The 19,826-nt window shown below is 41.8% G+C and overlaps 1 protein-coding gene across 4 annotated transcripts in view; it reads right to left on the reverse strand.

Annotated features, from left to right (window-relative positions):
• Positions 1 to 19,826, reverse strand: part of LOC309974289 (tumor protein D52) — a 119,303-nt gene that overhangs the window by 24,010 nt on the left and 75,467 nt on the right. The window contains exons 1-2 of one of the 4 annotated variants that reach the window (XM_082858869.1): positions 18,430 to 18,635; positions 4,364 to 4,479 (exon numbers count right to left, since the gene is read on the reverse strand). In XM_082858869.1, the coding sequence (XP_082714995.1) occupies positions 4,364 to 4,479; positions 18,430 to 18,568 (255 nt within the window). In that variant the 5' untranslated portion in view covers positions 18,569 to 18,635. Of the gene's footprint in view, positions 1 to 4,363; positions 4,480 to 18,429; positions 18,636 to 19,826 lie in introns of those variants that run through there. The other 3 variants (XM_082858870.1, XM_082858872.1, XM_082858871.1) reach the window with 3 other exon arrangements.

The following is a 19,826-nucleotide window of genomic DNA, read 5'->3' on the forward strand; positions in this document are numbered from 1 at the left end:
AAACAGATAATCTAAATCTTTTACACTGTAGGTAATTTTAATTTTCTTTAATTTTTTTTTTGTTTCTTCACTAAACATAAATAGCTTGTGGAAAAAGTATTTTTGTTTTATCTTTTCAAAATAACAATATTAGGCTTGTACCACATACTCAAAATTTTTAATTCTTACTCTCCTCGTAGGGCTTATCAGCAATCTGCCTTGCCCATCCTATCTCCACCTAGTTTATAAAATCTGACGTAAAAAAAGTGGATCGAACAAACAGATAAGTGAAAAAGAAACAGGAAACTTGAACAACACTATAAACCAACTAGAGCTAACAGACATAAATAGAACACCTCACCCAAAAACAGTAGAATACACCTTCTTCTCAAATGTACATGGAACATTCTCCAGGACAGAGCATATGTTAGGCAACAGAACAAGTCTCAGTAAATTTAGAATCATACCAAATATCTTTATCAACCATAATGGAATGAAACTAGAAATCAAAAACAAAATGAAAATTGGAAAATTCATAAATGTATCAGAATTAAACAGCACACTCTTAAACCACCAGTGAGTCAAAGAAGAAATCACAAAGGAAATTACAAAATACCTTGAGACAAATGAAAACAAACACACAGCATATTAAAACTTATGAGAAGTAGTAGGAGTAGTGCTCAGAGGAAAATTTATAGCTGCAAATGCCTACATTAATAAAGAGGATTTCAAATCAAGAACCTAACTCTACACCCTTACAGATCTAGAAAAAGAAGTGTAAACTAAACCCAAATCTAACAAAAGAGAATAATAAAGATTAAATATAAGCAAAATAGAGAATAGAAAAACAATAGCAAAAAATCAATGATGTCAAAGGCTGTTCCTTGAAAAGGTCAACAAAATTGACAAACCTTTAGCTAGACTGACAGAGAAAAAAAAAAAGAGAAGATGCAAGTAACTAAAATCAGAAGTATAAGTGGTGACACTACTACCAACCTTATAGAAATAAAAAGGATTATAAGAAAATATTATGAACAATTGTATGCCAACAAATTAGATAATCTAAATGAAATGGATGCAATCCTAGAAATTCACAAATGGTCAAAACTGACCCAAGAAGAAATAGACAATCTGAACATATCTATAACATGTAAAGCAATTGCACGAATAATCAAAAATCTTCCAACAAAGAAAAGTCCAAGACCAGAAGGCTTCACTGGTGAATTCTACCAAACAAAGAAGAAATAAGGCCAATTCTTCTCAAATTCTTCCACTAAATAGAAGAGAATGGAAAACTTCCTAACTCATTCCAAGAGGCCAACCATTACTATGATACAAAAGCCAGACAAAGATATCACAAGAAAACTTCAAGTCAATCCCTCCCATGTATATAGGTGCAAAAATACTCAGCAAAATACTAGCAAACCAAATCCAGAAGCATATTAAAAGGATTATACACCATGACCTAGAATACATACACCTAGGATAAAGTGGGATTTATCCTAGGAATGCAAGGATGATTCAACATATGAAAATCAATCAATGTAATATACCATATTAATTGAATTAAGATGAACACATGATCATCTTAATAAGGTGCAGAAAAGCATTTGACAAAACCCAACACCCTTTCATGAAAAAAACACTGAACAAACTAGGAAGAGAAGGGAACTTCCTCAACATGAATAAGTGCATTTATAAAAAAAACAAAAGCTATCACCATACTGAATGGGGAAATATTGAAAGCATTTCCCCCAAGATTAGGAACAAGACAGGGATGCCCACTGTCACTGCTGCTAATCAACGTAGCACTGAGGTTTCAGCCAGATCAATAGGGAAGAAAAATAAATAAAGGCATCTAAAATGGAAAGGAAGAGTAAAACGACCTTTAACTGCAGAAAATATAAGATATAAGATAACTGCATTATCTTACATACAGAAAATTCTTAAATAATGCACAAAAAATCTATTAGAGCTAATAAGCAAATTCAGCAAAGTTGCAGTATACAAGATTAACATGGAAACTTCAGTTGTATTTCTATACAGTAGCAATGAAAAATCTGAAAAGTAAATTAAGAAAATTCCATTTATAATCACATCAAAAAGAATAAAATACTTCAATATAAGGTTAACTAAGGAAGTATAAGATTTGTACACTGAAAACTATAAAACATTGCTAAAAGGAATTAAAGAAGATCTAAACAAATGAAAAAACACTCCACATTCATGGAGTGTAAGATTTAATATTGTTAAGGTGGCAATACTCCCCCAAATCAATCCTCAGATTCAATAAAAGTCCTATCAAAATCCCAATGGCATTTTTTTGTGGGTAGAAAAGTAGATTCTAAATTCATATAGAATTGCAAGAGACCTTAAATAACAATTTTGAAAAAGAAGAAAAAGGTGAAAAAGTCACACTTCTCGATTTCAAAACTTACTACAGAGCTATAGTAATCAAAAGAGTGTGGTACACTCAGAAGGACAGACATATAGATGAATATATCAGAATTGAGAGTCCAGAAAGAAACCTTTACATCTATGTGAAATGATTTTTGACAAGAATGCCAAGAGCATTCACTGAGGATAATCTCTCAACAAATGGTGCTAACAAAACTAAAGTCACATGTGAAAGAATGAAGTTGAACCCTACCACAAACCATACACAAAAATTAACTCAAAATGGATCACAGGCTTATATATAGGAGAGAAGTTTTAGAAGAAAACATAGTGTAAATCTTCATGATTTGAGTTTGGGAAATGGATTCTTAGATGTAATGCCAAAAGGACAAGCAACTAGAGAAAAAATAAACTGGACTTCATCAGACTTTAAAACCTTCGTGCATTAAAACACTATGAAGAGGGACCTCCCTGGTGGTCCAGTGGCTAAGACTCTGTGCCGCCAATGCAGGGGCCCCAGGTTTGATCCCTGGTCAAGGAATTAGATCCCACATGCTGCAACTAAGAGTTTGCATGATGCAACTAAAGATCCCGCATGCCGCAACTAAGATCCAGCACAGCCAAATAAATAAGTTTTTTTTTTAAAGACACTATGAAGAAAGTAAAAGGACAATGTATGGAATGGGAGAAAATGTTTGCAAATTACATTTCTGATCAGGGTCTAGTATCCAGGATATAGCAAGAGCTCTTACATCTCAACAACAAAAAGGCAAATAATGTTTTAAGAACATGGCAGAGGTTTGAATAGACATTTCTCCAAAGAAGGCATATAAACGACTAATAAGCACATGAAAAGATGCTCAATATCATTCGTCATTAGTGAAATACAAATCAAAACCACAATGAGATACCACTTTACATTCACTAAGATGGCTATAGTCAAAAAGACAGAAAATAAAAAATGTTGGCAAGGATGTACAGAAGTTGCTGATGGAGATGTGAAACGGTGTCCCTGCTGTGAAAACAGTCTGGCAGGTCTGAAAAAAAAGTTACCCATGGAATTACCATGTGACGAGCAATTCTACTTCTGGGTATATCCCAAAGGAATTAGAAATGGGTATTCGAACAAGTAGTTTTCCACAAATATCCCTTAGCTCAGTATCTACAATAGTCAAAAGGTGGAAACCACCCAAATGTCCATCAACAGATGAACGGATAAACAAAATACAGAAGATAAATACAATGGAATATTATTCAGCCACAAAAAAGCAGTGAAGTACCAATACAAGCTCAACAAGGATGAACCTCAAAAACATTATACTAAATGATAAAAGCCAGATACCAAAAGTCACATGATATGTGATTCCATTTAAATGAAATATTCAGAATAGGTAAATCCATAGAGAGAGAAAGCAGATTAATTGTCACCAGGGGCTAAGGAAGGGAAAACGGGATGCCAGCTTAGTGAATACGAGGTCTCGTCTGGATGTGCTAAAAATGTTTGGAGCTAGATAGAGATGATAATTGCACAGCACTGTGAATATGCTGAATGCCACTGAACTGTACACTTTACAATGGTTGATTTTAAGGAAAAAAAAAGAGAGGAAGGTATGGAAAGAAGGTTCAAAGGACCTCTATCCACAACACTGCCAAGGGGAGAAAAAAGTCAGTGAAGCAGCCGAAAAGCCAAGCGCATCGGGGTTAGTGAGGTCGCTTAGAAGATATTCACTAGTAGCCCTCATCCATTTCCCACTTCACACCCTACTTCTCAGATCCACTTTACCTGTACCTACCTTCCCCCATATAAAAACCAACTGATCTCACACTCCCTCATCTCCTCTCCCCCACTCAAGATCTCTAGGAGAGTAAACACATGTCGCTTTCTCTGCCCTGAAACTGAGTCTACGATATTACCATGTGCTTTAGAAAAACAAAAGACAATATAGTAAGTGCAAAACATGAAGTTCCAGAAGGATTGCGCCTTTACCTTTGCAAGTTCTCTTCTTAGCTCTTCTCTCTCCTCCTCTGATAGGGTCTCAGTGGCACTGATAGTGGCAACAACATCTTCTCCTTCCTCGGGTACTGGGTCTGTTCTCAGTAGACCTTGTTGGAGATTTCAAAAAAAAAAAAAAAAAAGTCTGTAAGGTAAGAAAGCTAAGTAAAATGCTCCTCCACTGCCCCAGACAGAATAAAGCCAATTAGGTTAGAGCCACACCTCATTTTTCTACACCTTCAAATGATGTGGCTGTCCCAGGAACACACCAAAAAAAAAAGTCTGACCTAACCACTAAAAACCACCAAATGACACCCTACCAAAATATGAATTTAAAAAATACAGCCCCGGGCTTCCCTGGTGGCGCAGTGGTTGCGAGTCCGCCTGCCGATGCAGGGGACACGGGTTCGTGCCCCGGTCCGGGAAGATCCCACATGCCGCGGAGCGGCTGGGCTCATGCGCTATGGCCGCTGAGCCTGAGCGTCCGGAGCCTGTGCTCCGCAACGGGAGAGGCCACAACAGTGAGAGGCCCGCGTACCGCAGCAAAAAAAAAAAAAAAAAAAATACAGCACCCTCTCTGCTTCTGTTCATTTCTCCAGTCACAATATACTTACTGCAAAGCAGAAGAGTTAAGAGGCCAAGAATGGGATCTTCCCAAGACTTTAAATGCTTAACTAGTCAATCAGCATGACTAATAATTCATAGTAACCAAAGGAAGGAGACTGTAAATGTCTTTAGCTTCCTCTACTAATCAGATTCAACTCTTAACAGCCTCAATGAAGAACTATCTAAAGAAATTTTATTCCATTTCTTTCCCTTAGTTAGTGGAAGTAGGAGACACCTTCTTGTAGCTTTTTAAAAATATGTATCTCATCCAGATACCCTTTTAAAAATCCTAAATGATATACTCAGAGAAATGACCAACACCCACATAATATTTCTACCAAAACACTATTTATGACCAATCCTGCCACACCCATTGCCCTGGAATAGAGCCAATGTCTACTCATCCATCAGGAAGAACTCGGTATTTTCAGAGAGTAGCCAGGAAGCCACCTGCCTCTCGGCAAGTCTCCCCTCTCTTCTGCCCAACCAACCAAGTACAAGGCTAAGAGCGTGGGCAGTGAGGCCCCTGAACCTTGGGTGATAAATTTAAGAGGGCACTAAAAAAACCTCAATATAAGTTATTTTAATATTTTAATGTAATATTTTTTAAAAATCAAAGTTAATTCAAAGAATCCACGGTGAACAAAGTACCAAATTTTTAAATAGACAGGCTCAGTATGGTTGATTTTTCCTTTTGTCTCAGGCTCCAAAGGTGGCTTTTCATAGCACTGTTACTGATCTCGTCTTTATTTAAAATGTTAGTATGTTGTTCATCATGGATTCCTTCCATTTTAATCTTCTTAAAACACTGCATTAACATAATACTCATCCTGATTGCAGGGCTTTTCGATGCCCCCTTAAATTCTACACCTGAGGCGAGGGCTCGCTCGCCTTACCCTGGTCGCAGTCCTGCCACCCATTCCCATGCCCCAGCTGTGGGCGTTCACAGTCTCCTCTGGCAACAGCTTTTTTGCACCGGGAACCAGGAAAAGGTCTCCTCCTCTTCCTGCTCTTTGCCTCTTTCTGCCAGTGAGCATTCCAGGGACCACACTGTTCCCCACCAGCCCTCACGTCCACTTCTGGGAAGAGCTGGTTTCACCACAGTGGCAATGTGGCATCCGCCCAAAGCAGGATACCAGGTGGCAGATGACAGACTTAAGAGGCAGGCAGAGAGGAAGACCGACAGAGAACGAGCACGCTGTTTGACAAGCAGCCAGCGCCATGGCAAGCCCGGGAGGGGTATACGTACGTACATTGTGTAAAAGGTACAGACACTTGCACATGATCTATTGTATATTAACTGCATAAGAGTAGTTGATAATTACAATAACAATAATTAGTAGCATAACAGTGCCTACCTGAAAGGTGTTTACAGAATTGTTAAAGGCATAAAAGTAATACAAATAAAACAATTCAAAAACAACAAACTAGAGTGGCAAATAGGATCTCCTTCAAGTCCTCTCATGCAAAGACAATATGTGACAGGTACAATCAGTGGATCGAAAGGCTCCATGAATAGCTGCTTCTGCGGGTCCCCTCTAAAATATCTTCAAGCAGATTGCCCAAGTACTGATAGAAATCTCATCATGTCACTCTCCAGCTTAAAATGGTTCCTTTAGTAGGTCCTTGTCGTTTTCAAAGCAACTTCGACCACGTAGTTTAGCACACAAGCCTCACTGGCCCCATCCCCTGCTATCTGGCACTGGAACCTCTGACTCCAGCTTGAGTCATATCAAACTGCGGACACGGTGCCGTGCTATGTACGGCCAGAAACCACTGAGGAGGGTCCATGTGCACTTGCAAATGTATGCCCTATACCAGATTATTCGACAAAGGAGCGTGAGACTGAGGATGGGATACAAGCATACAGGCAGCAATCGTATGAGGCAAGAGAAGAAGAACCACAACAGAGTTCATTTCAAACATTATTTTATTTTTAATGTTTTGCTCAGACCCTCTCAAGTTCTCCAACTAGGACAGGACCCAACGAAGCACAAGAAAACTCAGGTGCTGGGACTTCCATGGTGGTCCATGGTTAAGAATCTGCCTTCCAATGCAGGGGATGCAGGTTTGATCCCCGGTCAGGGAACTAAGATCCCACATGCCGCAGGGCAACCAAGCCTGCGCGCTCTAGAGCCTGCGCACCGCTACGGAGAGCCTGGGTGCCACAACCAAGACCCGATGCAGCCAAATAAATAAATAAACAAACAAAAAACTCAGGTGCTAAACCATGCCTTAAATAGCAAAGCTTCTTTCACACTTTTTAATAAACACTGTTTTGCAGATCTACTTATGGGGGAAGATGCAATATCTGATTACTAATAATGCTTTACGCGTAACTGCCCAATTCCAGAAAGAATCTAAGAGGATTCTTAGATTATTAATCAAGAATTTAGTTGAGCTACCAGGGAAAATAAGAATCTCAGAAAAGGGCGTTCTGGGGTTGTCAACAGTTAGCTTCGGGACCTCCAAGATGACCTTGGGATTTTATACTCAGTCTAAGAAAGCTGGAAATGACACGTTCTGCTTTTTTCATATTAGCCTGTAGGTGGCAGCAAATTATCAATATTAAAATTTAAAGGCGAGGTTTGTTTTAAGATCATCGACTAGGGAAAAAATTGGAAAATTAAGGACATGAAGGAAGAACAGAAACATAGATATCGAAATCACCTGCAAAACCTAACAGTCATGACTTAGGAAAATTATTAATAACCATAGCCGCCACCACAAAGTGCATTCTATTTATACCCAAATCTGAGCTAAGTGGTCCCAATACATTACATCATTTACTTGCAACACTTCTGTGAGACAAGGATCACCATCACCATTTACAGATGAGGAAACTGAAGCTTACAGAGGTTAAGCAACTTGCCCATGGTAACATACCTGAATACATGGTGGAGTTAGGACTCTGAACCTGAATATTTTTATGTGAAAATAAAACTTCAAATCATTCATTGTACAAAGCACAAATAAAGACAAGAGTAGCGGGCTGAAGGTCAGACTTGGGAGATATCTAGAGGCAATAATAAATAAGACTCTGTAAAAAATGGTAGAGTAGATCAAAAGCAGTCTTTTAATCATTTCCAACCATATAGTTTCCTCAAACCTTGTTATGTGTTTCTAGGTATTATCCCATATCTTATATGTTCAGTAAGAGTAGAGTATTTATTGCAGAGGTAGAATCTGGTATGCTGGAAAAAAGATATTAATTTCTCATTCATAACATGAAAGTTGGGACATGGAAATGTATATCAGTATAGATTACTGATAACTAATGAGAACCTACTGTATAGCACAGGGAACTCTACTCAGTGCTCTGTGGTGACCTAAATGGGAAGGAAATCCAAAAAAGGGGATATATGTATACGTATAGCTGATTCACTTTGCTGTACAGTAGAAATCAACACAACCTTGTAAAGCAACTATATTCCAATAAATTTTTTTAAATATAGATTACTAAAAACTATAAATAATTCAAAAATTCTTATTTGATCATTAATTTTAATGTTCCTCCTCAGAGTCTGACAGAAATCTATTTTTAAAAGACAGAGAAGAGGGAGAAAATATGACATATTTATTGAGATCTAATATACCAGCCACCGTGAGGGGAGACACATTTACATATTATCTAAAAAAAAAAAAAAAAGGGCAAGAATCTTACAACCAACACCCAATGAGCAAAGCAGTATTTGCAGTATTTACTTCCATTAGGAAACTGAGGTTCTCTGAGGTTCAGTAATGTGCCCAGAGTCACAGAAATTAAAACGCAGGTCTTTCTGACTCTAAACTCTTACTCCTTCATGTGCACTTTTCGTAGAGAAATTCCAAAGAGCAGGGGGAACAAACAGCAGGTCAGAAGGGAAGCTGGAAGCAGAGGGCTTTTTGTTCCCTGCAAGTGTGAGAACACACGGGGTGCCTGGCTTGAAAGTCACAGATACCATTATCGAGCCCAAGTGACTGCAAATCAGTGATAATTCGTTCCATCAGGTTACTAACATTTTAGCCACTTGCTTAATTCTTCTTCTAGTTCTGCAAACAGATTGCCAGCCTGTCTTCAGTTGCATGCATGGGATCACCCTGAAGAGTTTCATCTGGGGAGGAGAGCCTGAAGCCCACGGACAGGAGACGTGTTGGTTGCCCAGGTGGGAGACCCACTGCCAATGGAGCGATGGGGATGAACCGGGAGAACGGTGCCCCTTCAGTCCTGAGACACAATTTTTTCTTCTACATTTTACATCTTTGAACTGGAGATCATTGTACAGCCAGCCAGCTAGGCAGTCCTTGTGGCATCGCTGTTTGTCACCTGTAGCTGTGCCTCAAAATGTGCAAAATGGGTGTCAGTGGCTTAGAAAAATCACAGACCTCTCTTCTAAGAAAGGCTGTATCACAGGCGTTTTGTGAGAGCAAGATAAATAAAACAGACATGGAGTATTTCTAACTGAAAGGGAATTCAGGTAAGTCAGGAGATGCACGTGAAGATGTTTCAGGAAAACTTGAACTGAGCTGACTTTAAAAAGTATGCACGGGGGCTTCCCTGGTGGCGCAGTGGTTGAGAGTCCACCTGCCGATGCAGGGGACACGGGTTCGTGCCCCGGTCCGGGAAGATCCCACATGCCGCGGAGCGGCCGGACCCGTGAGCCACGGCCGCTGAGCCTGCGCGTCCGGAGCCCGTGCTCCGCAATGGGAGAGGCCACAACAGTGAGAGGCCCGCGTACCGCAAAAAAAAAAAGTATGCAGAGGAGTGTTATGATCAATGTATATGTCTGAATAAATCTGAAAAAATAAGCATAAAATTTTAAGTGACAATTTTACTTAAAATAAAATTTGTTTTCACTTAAAATAAGCTAATTTTAAGTGAAAACATTGCTTTTTAGTTTAACTTGCAGCAATTTTTTCCCTTAATGAAACGTAAAATAATGGTACATCGTAAAATTCGTAAAATCTGTGGTGTCTTTGATGTGATGAAACATGATACTTTGGACGTCAGAGAATTTGTTAGTACTTTGAGGAAAATGAAGTTCTTAGTGTTTTGCTTCAGTGGAAACATGTCTGAGGAGTGAGAACGGTGGGGAAGAACAAGGAATAATGGGGAAAAGACTTCAGTCTTGAACAGTCTCCAGTTCCAGAAAAAGGTCCTGACGTCACACCCTTATCTTTTCACCTCAGGACTCATAGCGCCCAAAATAAAGCAAACGTTCATAAATATTTCACTTGAACTGACTTATTTGCTAAAGATTTGTTCCAACTAAGTTTCTCTTTTCTCCACTCTCCTCCCACCCCATGCATAGCCATCCATTTGCTACAGAGTCCCAAAAATTTCAACCAGGGAAGGAAGTAAAGCTTTTTTGATACATATGTAGAACCTACAATTAAAACTAAGCCACAGTTGAGAGTTTGGTGGGTACCTCCCTGCTCAGGTGTGGTGGGTGCAGCCCCTATAGTGGAACCCTAAGCAGTTCTCTCTTCCCTTCAGTTCTTCGTCTTTCACCTTTTTTTTTTTTTCCAATCAAGGCCAACTATTTCCCTTCAAGACTTTCTATGATTATCAACTAAAAAAATTTTAACCATTTTCATACTTTTAGATCTGAAAAGAATTTTGGATCATTTAAATCCAAACACTTCACTGCGTAAAGACAGGAAACACAGGGCAGACATTTTTAAAACTAGATGGTGTTGTGGGTTGACTTACGTCTCCCCCACCCCCCAAAAAAGATACCTTCTACTTCCAACTCCCAGGACCCATAAATGTGTCTTTATTTGGAAACCGGGTTGTTGCAGATGTAATCAAGATGATATCATACTGGATTTACGTGGGCTCTGATCCAGTGGCTGATGTCCTTATAAGTAAAAGGAAGTCTGCACACTGGGACCCGGAGAGAACATCCTGTAAAGACCCAGAGTGCACAGAGACACAGGGAGCACGCTGTGTGATGCTGGAGGGCAGAGACTGGAGAGATGCAGCTGCCTGCCAAGGCAAGCCAGGGGTTACCAGCGGGGAGCTAGGAAGAGGCAAGGAAGGATGTCCCTGCAGGTGTCAGAGGGAGTGTGGCCCCGCTGACACCTTGATTTTGGACTTCCAGCCTCCAAAACCGTAAAAATAATAAATTTCTGTTGTTTTAAGCTGCTCGGTCTGGGGCACTTTGTTATGGTAGCCCCAGGAAACTGAGCCCCAAACCCCGTTACCTGTTTAAAAAATAAAAAGGCAGGGTCTTCCCTGGTGGCGCAGTGGTTGGGAGTACGCTTGCCGATGCAGGTGGACGCGAGTTCGCGCCCTGGTACGGGAAGATCCCACGTGTCTCAGAGCGGCCGGGCCCACGAGCCACGGCCTGTGAGCCTGCGCGTCCGGAGCCTGTGCTACGCAACGGGAGAGGCCACAACAGTGAGAGGACCACGTACCGCAAATAAATAAATAAAAAGGCAATAATTCCACCTAGCTCTCTTTTTATAAGAATATTTTAAAGGACCACGAAATCAAGGGTGGGCACATACTCAGTGTTCGGTAAGGATTTGCTGTTTCACCTTCCTGGGTCCTGCAAGTCGTCCTGGCGATTTCCTCTCTCCTCCTCCACGACGCTTGAGTCGCAAGGCTCACTTCCTCACTTCCCATCACTCTCCAACCCCTCCGTCAGCATCTGCCCCTCCTCCGCCCCTTCAGCTAAGGACAGTCCTCCGTCACGATCTCATCTGACATCTCTAGGTAGCGCAGACTGAACCTCACTCTGAAGTCTCCGGTCCTGATACCTCCCACTGTCCTCCCTGCGTTTTTTCCTACCTCTCTGAGATGTACCTCCATCTCCCTCTCCCAAGGAGTCCACTTCACCCTCCACCACCAATCCCACTACCCCTGCCTTAGTCAAGGCTCTTCCCATGTTTTGCTTAGATTCTTGCCCCCAAAGCTCCTTGATGGTCTCTGTCCCCTCCAATCCATTCACTGCCCTGCCAACAGAGGGATCTTTCTAAAACATGACTCTGACCACGGCACTCCTTGTCTGCCATACGTCCTTGTATGGCTGCCCACCTGCTAGTAAAGCTCACTGCTCTTGACAATCTGGAGCCCACCTATCCCATCTCCTGCTACTGTCCTCACGCCCACACCCACCCCCGTGCGCTCACTGCATCTTCCAAACTGCAGTTCCTCTGCAAACATGTTATTTGACGGGTTTATTTTTTTTAAGGAACGTATTAAGAAGTAAGTTAAGATAAGCTGCCTCCCCTACTTATTTTTCCCCTCTGATTTTTTTATTATGCTAAAATATATAACATACCATTTGCCATCTTAACCATTTTTAAGCATGACGGTCAGCGGTATTAATTACATTCACGACGTCGTACAACCACCTCCACCCTCTCTTTCCACATCATGCTCTCCTTTCTGTCTTTGCACATGTTATTTTCTCTTCCTGAAACCCTCTCCTTATTTCCAAGTCCCATTCATTTCAATAAACCAGTAGGAAAAGTCTCCTGCTCTTGGAAGAAATTCTCCAGACCTGGTGGCCCGGGCTGCTCTGGGCCCAATACCCCTCCGTATATTGCCTACTGTACTTAGAACACAGCCAGCTGGGCAGTATTTGACCTTAGCACTGCGCTCCGAACACGTAGCTTCGGCCCCGCACAGTATCTGGTGCAGCGTGTCTGGCACACAGGAGATACTCAGCAATACTCTCTGAATAAATGAATTGTAGGAAGGCACCCCGTGGAGTCAGAGGGAGAGATAGGAACCCCGTCTCCCATCCTGGTCTACCTTGCCCCTCTTTTTATTTTATGTATTTCATTCTCACTTCACTGCTTTCACCTAAAAAGGTTTACCTATTTAAAACAGACGTAAAATGTCACTTTTCTGAAGCAATACAACTCTGTGTCATACATAATCTAATTGATTGCTACCATTTGGAGCAGGGCACCTACCTTCATGTTACACAGAAGGTGTGTACACGGCAAACGCTCCGTGCTTGAATAGGTGGGGCGCTAATGGTCTCAGAGCAGGAAGAACATAACATCAGCCACCTCCAAGAACATTCAGTTAGGAGGGAAGAAGGTGCCACAAGAGAAGTGTAAGGTATCGGCTATTGAAGTCTGAATGTTAACACTGTCTACCCAAGGGAGAATTTGTAAGAGGATAATCAAGGCCTAGAAGCTTCTCTGGAAAGTAAAACTGTACACACCTCTCTTACACAGTCTTCAAAGAGGCAACGATGGCTTTAAGACAAGAGGAAGAATAAGAAACTTCAGTCTCTGGGGTTGTTTTCTTTAAGCATATCCAAGAAAAAATATGCAGCCCCTTTTTTTAACCTAGAGATACCACCAAAAAAAAAAAATTATATATATATATATATATATATAACATATAGTTCAAAATATCTTTAGTGGTCATATCCACAAAGATCACGAGATAAAAATTTTTCCCCTTAAAAGTCTGTGCTTGGGGCTCCAACTTTCTGTGCCTTATTCTTTGTTTCCGGATGTAACAAAATCCAGAAGAGGGGGAGGAATACTTGGAGGTCCTCACACCAAAATGGTTATCCTTAAGAGACCCTAAAAGCAAAGGACCCACTGAAGACGAGGCTTCCCAACTGTGACATGGTGGACATTTAGAGCAGGACAGTTCTTGGCAGGGGGTATCCTATGCAGCGTACCATGGGGCATCCCAGGCATCCACCCACTCAGTGTCTGCAGCATCTCCTCCTGCACCCAGCGGTAGCAACCAAACCGTCTTGAAATCTCCTCCAGATGTGGCCAAATGCCCACAGGGGGGCAAAAGTGCCCCACTGACTTCGGGCAAGGGAGCCTCTGACACCTGCTATTTGACATTGATTATTTTCAGAAGAAAGAGATTCAGGAGCACGGGCTGTGAAACCTTGATACTCCTTAAGGCTGTGACTTTCCCATATTTGCTCATGGTGAGAACAGTAAAACCTTAGGAGAGAAAAATGAGTAGAGTAATTGTCGTGGAGACAGCAAGCAACAAGAAAGCTGAGGAAACTCGAGTCACTCCACCCAGGGGGGCGACCCAGGAACCCAGGAGATGAACTGGGCAGTGACAGGGTCATCAAAGAGGAAATTCCTGCAAGCCGGGGAGGGGAGGCAGACAGCACTGACGCAAAAGGGGGAAGAGAGCTCTCTGGCCAGACGGGCCACCGTGCTCCTGGGACTCAACTCTGAAAACAGGGCCCGACACAGCAGTCAACTTCCTGCCCAAGAAAAAAGGTCACCCTCCCCGAACTTCACTTCCCAGGAAGAGTGGAGGAGGAAGAAAAGACAGCAAAGGGAGAACATATTCGTATTTTCAAATGTTTCATGTGCCTCTCCAGATTTTTTTGGGGGGGATCTGCAATATATTGTAAAGATGAATAACTAATTATGGTTAATATAGAAACAATTTTAAAGTCCTAATTAACACAAGTGTGTAAGAAACATAATGAAGAACACATTCTTTGTTAATGAGGAAAGAATTTATCTCAAGGTTTTATTTCCCAACACACTTGCTGGAGTTCCAAGAGTTAGAACCAATCCCACAGCATGCAGTTTTCACCATACCGAGACTCTTTAAAATTTGTATCCAGAATCATATTGATAAAACCAGTTAACCTCTCTCCAGATATTCTTAAACTGACCCTTGAATCTCTTTCATCTTAAAAAAACAAAAAAAAAAAGAGAGAAAGAGGAAAAAAAATCTTTAGCCAATTATTTCAGAGCCATCTGTTCCCACAGCCCCAATCAAGTGTAAAACTGGCAAAACTGGGGCACACCATGAAAGGGGGTGAAAGGTCAGCCATGGAGGAATTTGGGGATCCCCAACGAGGAAGTCACTCCATCCTCAAATCTCCTCTGTAGGAATAAGAAGGTTCTACATCTCTTCAATTCTGCTCAGATTTTTATTTTGTAAACCATATATTTGCTATTTAAGACCTTGACAATCCTGAAAAACTTTCAAGAAGTGATGACTCCTTCCCTAAAAAGAAGAGAGAATGGCACAGAGTAGAAATCAAGAAGGGGTATAAAAGAGAATGAAAAGGACATTTCAGTTCGAGTTTTTCCCGTGTTGTTAGAGTGTCAAATACGACAGCACGAAACTAAAATGTCAGAGTTTTAAATGGTTCCTATTTCCTGAAACCACTAGAAATAACCAAAGGGTTTTTTTTTTATAAACTAGGGCTGCATCTTTCTGTACGTTCGAAAATCCTTAAGAGAAAGAGTGAGTCTACATAAATAACATTTGGGAAGTTTTCCTTGTAGATGTTCACAGGATGGAAGAGAAAAATGCAGCCAAGGAAACCAGCTGTGAGGCCACTCTGCTGACCGCATGGCAACGTGGGAAGTTCAGGTCCAAGCAGCACATGAGGAATCAACAAACTACCCCACTTAAGACCCTTGACCAAAGGAAAGGTTAGGCCTTAAATGATTAACCTGTTGTATGATATCCGTTACCAGACAGGTGAAGATTTCCTGTGATCAAAAAACAAACAAACCAAAGGAAAAAAAAAAACACACTGGTTTGAGAACTGAGGGTGAGTATGAGTCCCGACTTAGGCTCAACTTTGTGATTCGGGGACTTAACACCTCTCTTGGCCTCCATGTTCACATCTGTAAAATGAACTGCAGTGTGATTTACTCTTTGCCAGTTTCATTTCATTCATTCATTCATTCACTCATTCATTCAACCAACAATACTTGTTGAGCCACAGCTGTCAAGCACTGTTCCAGGTGCTGGGGGAAAAGCAGTGAACAAAAGACTGACACCCCTAATGGAGCTTTGTATTCCAGAATCTGAAATCGGTGTTTTTCAAACGATGCACTGTGAAATCCATTTAGCAATACCAAATGAGCATTTTTAAAAGAAGAAATGGAATAAGATATCAGAGTAAGGATAAGTTCTGTTTCACAGGATTCTGCTTCAGCTATTGACATTTGTATTTATGAGAGTTGTGGATCAAGAAGTATATGGCATTTCTGAACGTGGGCTGGCTGTACCAAGAGAGTTTTAAAGTCCCTGATAAAAGACCTCTTTTTGTTCCAGGCACTGGCCCTCATCCTGTCCTTCACTCAGATTGCTGCTGAGGAACATTCTACCCACAGATTAAATCTTGTTACCTTCTCATTTGCCCCATGATGGCATTTTGGATAAATATCAAAGAATATGTTTTTCAGATCAGTGTTCCCAGCCTTTCTGAGTATGATTCCTTTTTTTTTTTTTTTTTTGCGGTACGCGGGCCTCTCACTGTTGTGGCCTCTCCCGTTGTGGAGCACAGGCTCCGGACGCGCAGGCCCAGCGGCCATGGCTCACGGGCCCAGCTGCTCCGCGGCATGTGGGATCTTCCCGGACCGGGGCATGAACCTGTGTCCCCTGCATCGGCAGGCGGACTCTCAACCACTGCGCCACCAGGGAAGCCCTATGATTGCTTTTAACATCAGTCCTTTTTTTGTACTACTTGTCTGCTGATTAGGAAAATGCGTAGTGGTCAATAGCCACGTGAGCTTTTAAATGGATTTATAATGTAGGAATCCATCCTAAGCACTCCTATCTAGAAATACAAAGGCTGCACACATACAGAAGACAGTACTCATTCCATCTACGCCTCACATTTGATGTTCAAACAGATTTGCAAGCTTCTTGCGCCCCGAGTAGTCCTGGGCACAGAGACTGGAGATCCCCACTTTGATTTGCTTATTTTAGAATCACCATGTTCTTACTAGGTGACTGCTTATGGGGGTTTCTGTTTGTTTCACTGCTCTCTCCACTGTTCCTTTTTTTTTAATTATCACAAACTAATAAATCTCATGAGCACTGGTGGGTACACGAGTTTGTTTTCAGTTTTTGTTGTTCACTGCTTTTTTTTTTTTTTTTAATCATTCTGTGTCGAATCCCACGAGCCCAGACTCTTACAGATTGCTAGTAGGAATTGGGGAGGTAATTGTTCAAAATTTGCCTAGAGACACACTCAACCCTACCCACCGCTTCTGTTTTAACAGAAAACATCCAAAGGCAGCAATTACTACAGCTGGGAAAAGTAAAAGGAGGTGGAACAGAGACATAAAAAGACTGAGCGGTACCTCAAACGAGCGGCAGAATCCTCCTGGGAATCTCGAAGCCTTGCACACTGATCACCAAGATCTACCTGAGGTCAGGTCACTACAGTCCCAGCTCCCACGGCCAATGTCACTTAGGCTTCACTCTGTCATTGAGCTCTAACTTCCTACTGTGTGTTGCTCTTGAAGCATTTCCTACACATAGGACTGAGAGGTGAGGATGGAGGAGGTCATCCTTTGGGGGCAGGCACCCAGCTGCTGCCTGCCAGTCCCCAACTGCTGGAGATCAGCTCTACCCTGTTACTGTCAACAATTTTCCATTCCTGGAAATCCAAACTACACCCCCACAGGTGGCCACGGATTGTGACCAATGGCGAGAGGCATGCTGCTTTAGCGTGCTCCCTAAAATACTTACAACTAGGTTTCGTGTTGTGGCCTTTACCATCTTTTTCCTAATTTACCCACTTTTTAAGCTTAAGAAGAGAGAAATGTGACCTACTCTTCGTTAGTAAGGGAAACATTAACTTCTAGGAAAATCTGCTTACCTCTCTGGCAAGTCACAGAGGTCGTTTAACCGTCTCCAAGTGTTAGCTGTAAAGTGAGGGGATTGGCCTGGACGTGGCCGAGGCTGCTTCCAGCTCTGTGCTGCCAGTACCGATAAACTGACCCCTTCCTTGATGGTGGCTCCGGGCCTGCAGAGCAATCTTAGAGCAGCACCTGGGAAGCAATGACTGCTTCCAAAGGTCTAGCAGCTTTGAGTTTTTCTCTTAAAATCTCTCACCTGGATATCTCTGCATGTTGCTCACAGTATTCCAGAACAAAATCCAGGCCCTCCCTTAGCAGAACCTTGAATTTAGTCAGTGTTTCAGATGCTTAAGCCTCATTTTCGCAAAGACAAGATGGGGAGGAGGGGGGATCTTCATAAATTACATAGGTGACCAGAAGCATTCGGATTCCCCCATTTTTGTTATTTATCAGCTCAATGAACTCTAAGTGATCAGAAGACCTCTAATGCCCATACAAATAGTTCTATCTTTAAAATCTACTCAATATTCTGTAATATCCTGTATGGGAAAAGAATCCGCAAAAGAATAGATATATGTATATGTATAACTGAATCCCTCTGTGGTACACCTGAAACTAACACAACACTGTAAATCAACTACACTCCAATACAAGATTAAAAAATAAATAAAATAAAATCTAAGTTCCCATTTATTTATATATATTTAAATATATAACATATATTCTAAATATTTAATGAGCCATCTAGCTCTCTGCTTGGAATCTGTAGCAGCTTCACGAACCAGTGGCAACAGAGCAATATCCCGGTACCTTTTTACACTAAGAATTTTAAGGCCCGGCAAATCCCAGGTTGTGTACAGGTTTCATTACAGCAAACTTAATTTTCGAAAACTAGTAGTTACCAAACTTCTGAAGAGTAGGTGATCCTGGTGGGGATGTATTTCCACTAGGAGACAGGTAGAGATAGTTTCTGTTCACTCCTGTGTTAAAATCAAACGGGGACTGGTAGTCCTCGTAAAAATCCATCTCTCTACTGTCCATTCCAGATGACTGCAGAACGCATAGTTCTATCACCGCCTGCTCTTCCTCGGTTGAGCGCTGCTCTGCCTGTATTCCCTCGGATCACTGCACTGGGCAACCTCGTGAAAAAAATCAAGCCCAGGTTTCTGAGAGCTTGGCTTCCTGGCCCAGGTGCAGCCGTCACGCCCTTGGGACGAGGGCTGTTTAATAAATGACTTCTCCCCAGCAACCTGAGGCAAGGCTCTAGTCACCACCTGCTGTTCATTTCAGCCAACAACCAACAACCTGGACAGGAAACCAAGCTTGCTGGAGTTTTCTTCAATAAACAAAGGAGGACCTGGTGCCGCAACATGGCCCCGATGTACAAACAGTTCAAGCAAATGTCAGACGCTGGCAGATGGACAAGAAACCACAATTTATTATTTTTTTAAATCACTCACCCAGCTGACCACAACTACACCAGGGCAGACTTAATCTTCTAGGACAAGGAAGGATTACCAGCCAGTAATCTCCCACAAATGCCATCTGGGGGCTACTTTTTTTCCACCCTGGATTAGAGTGGAGTCCTGAGAGCCAAGCTTCCTGGTTAAGCGACCGGCTTTCTGTGTGTGGCTTGGTAGAGAAATAAAGCTCCATTTCCAAGATGACTTTATCTAAAGCAACGTCTGGCTTTAGTGTAACAAAAATGTCAGTCTGACTTGTCTTCCTCTCTTTTCTTTTCCTTCCCTTCCCTTCCCTTCCCTTTTCTGCAAAGATGGTGTTTCCCTTTCAAGAGAAGAAAAGCCCTGCAGGTGAAGCGCCCAGATCCCCCTGCCCCTTCCTTGTTAACCAAGGTCAGGCCTGCAGGGGTGGCAATAGCCTGGGTGCGAACACAACCTGCACAGCAACCGTCCTGGTTGGCTTATAAAACAAAACTTCTAAGTCACCAGATCCACTTCCCAGCCTCTTCACAGACCCTTTCTGAGCTAACCCTGGCCTTTGCCAGAGTGACAGCATTTACGGTTCCTGCTGCTTTCACCCACGTGGCTCAGCTCATATTAAAAAGGTGAAAATAAAAGCAATCCCTCCCGTAGGCGGGAGATGGTCTGTTACTGCATAACAAAAAAAAAGGCCGTGTTCTACCTTTTCAAATCCACCTGATAAAACGGGAACTCAATATACTGTCCCTGGATTGGAAGCAAATATGAAACAAAATATTTTAAGCATGAAAAAAAACAATCTGTGGCTAGTGTATAAAATATATATGCACCAAGACAGTCTATATTCATCTTAAGAGTTA

Source organism: Leucopleurus acutus (assembly GCF_964270905.1).
Source record: "Leucopleurus acutus genome assembly, chromosome: 17".
NCBI classification, from domain to species: domain Eukaryota; kingdom Metazoa; phylum Chordata; class Mammalia; order Artiodactyla; family Delphinidae; genus Leucopleurus; species Leucopleurus acutus.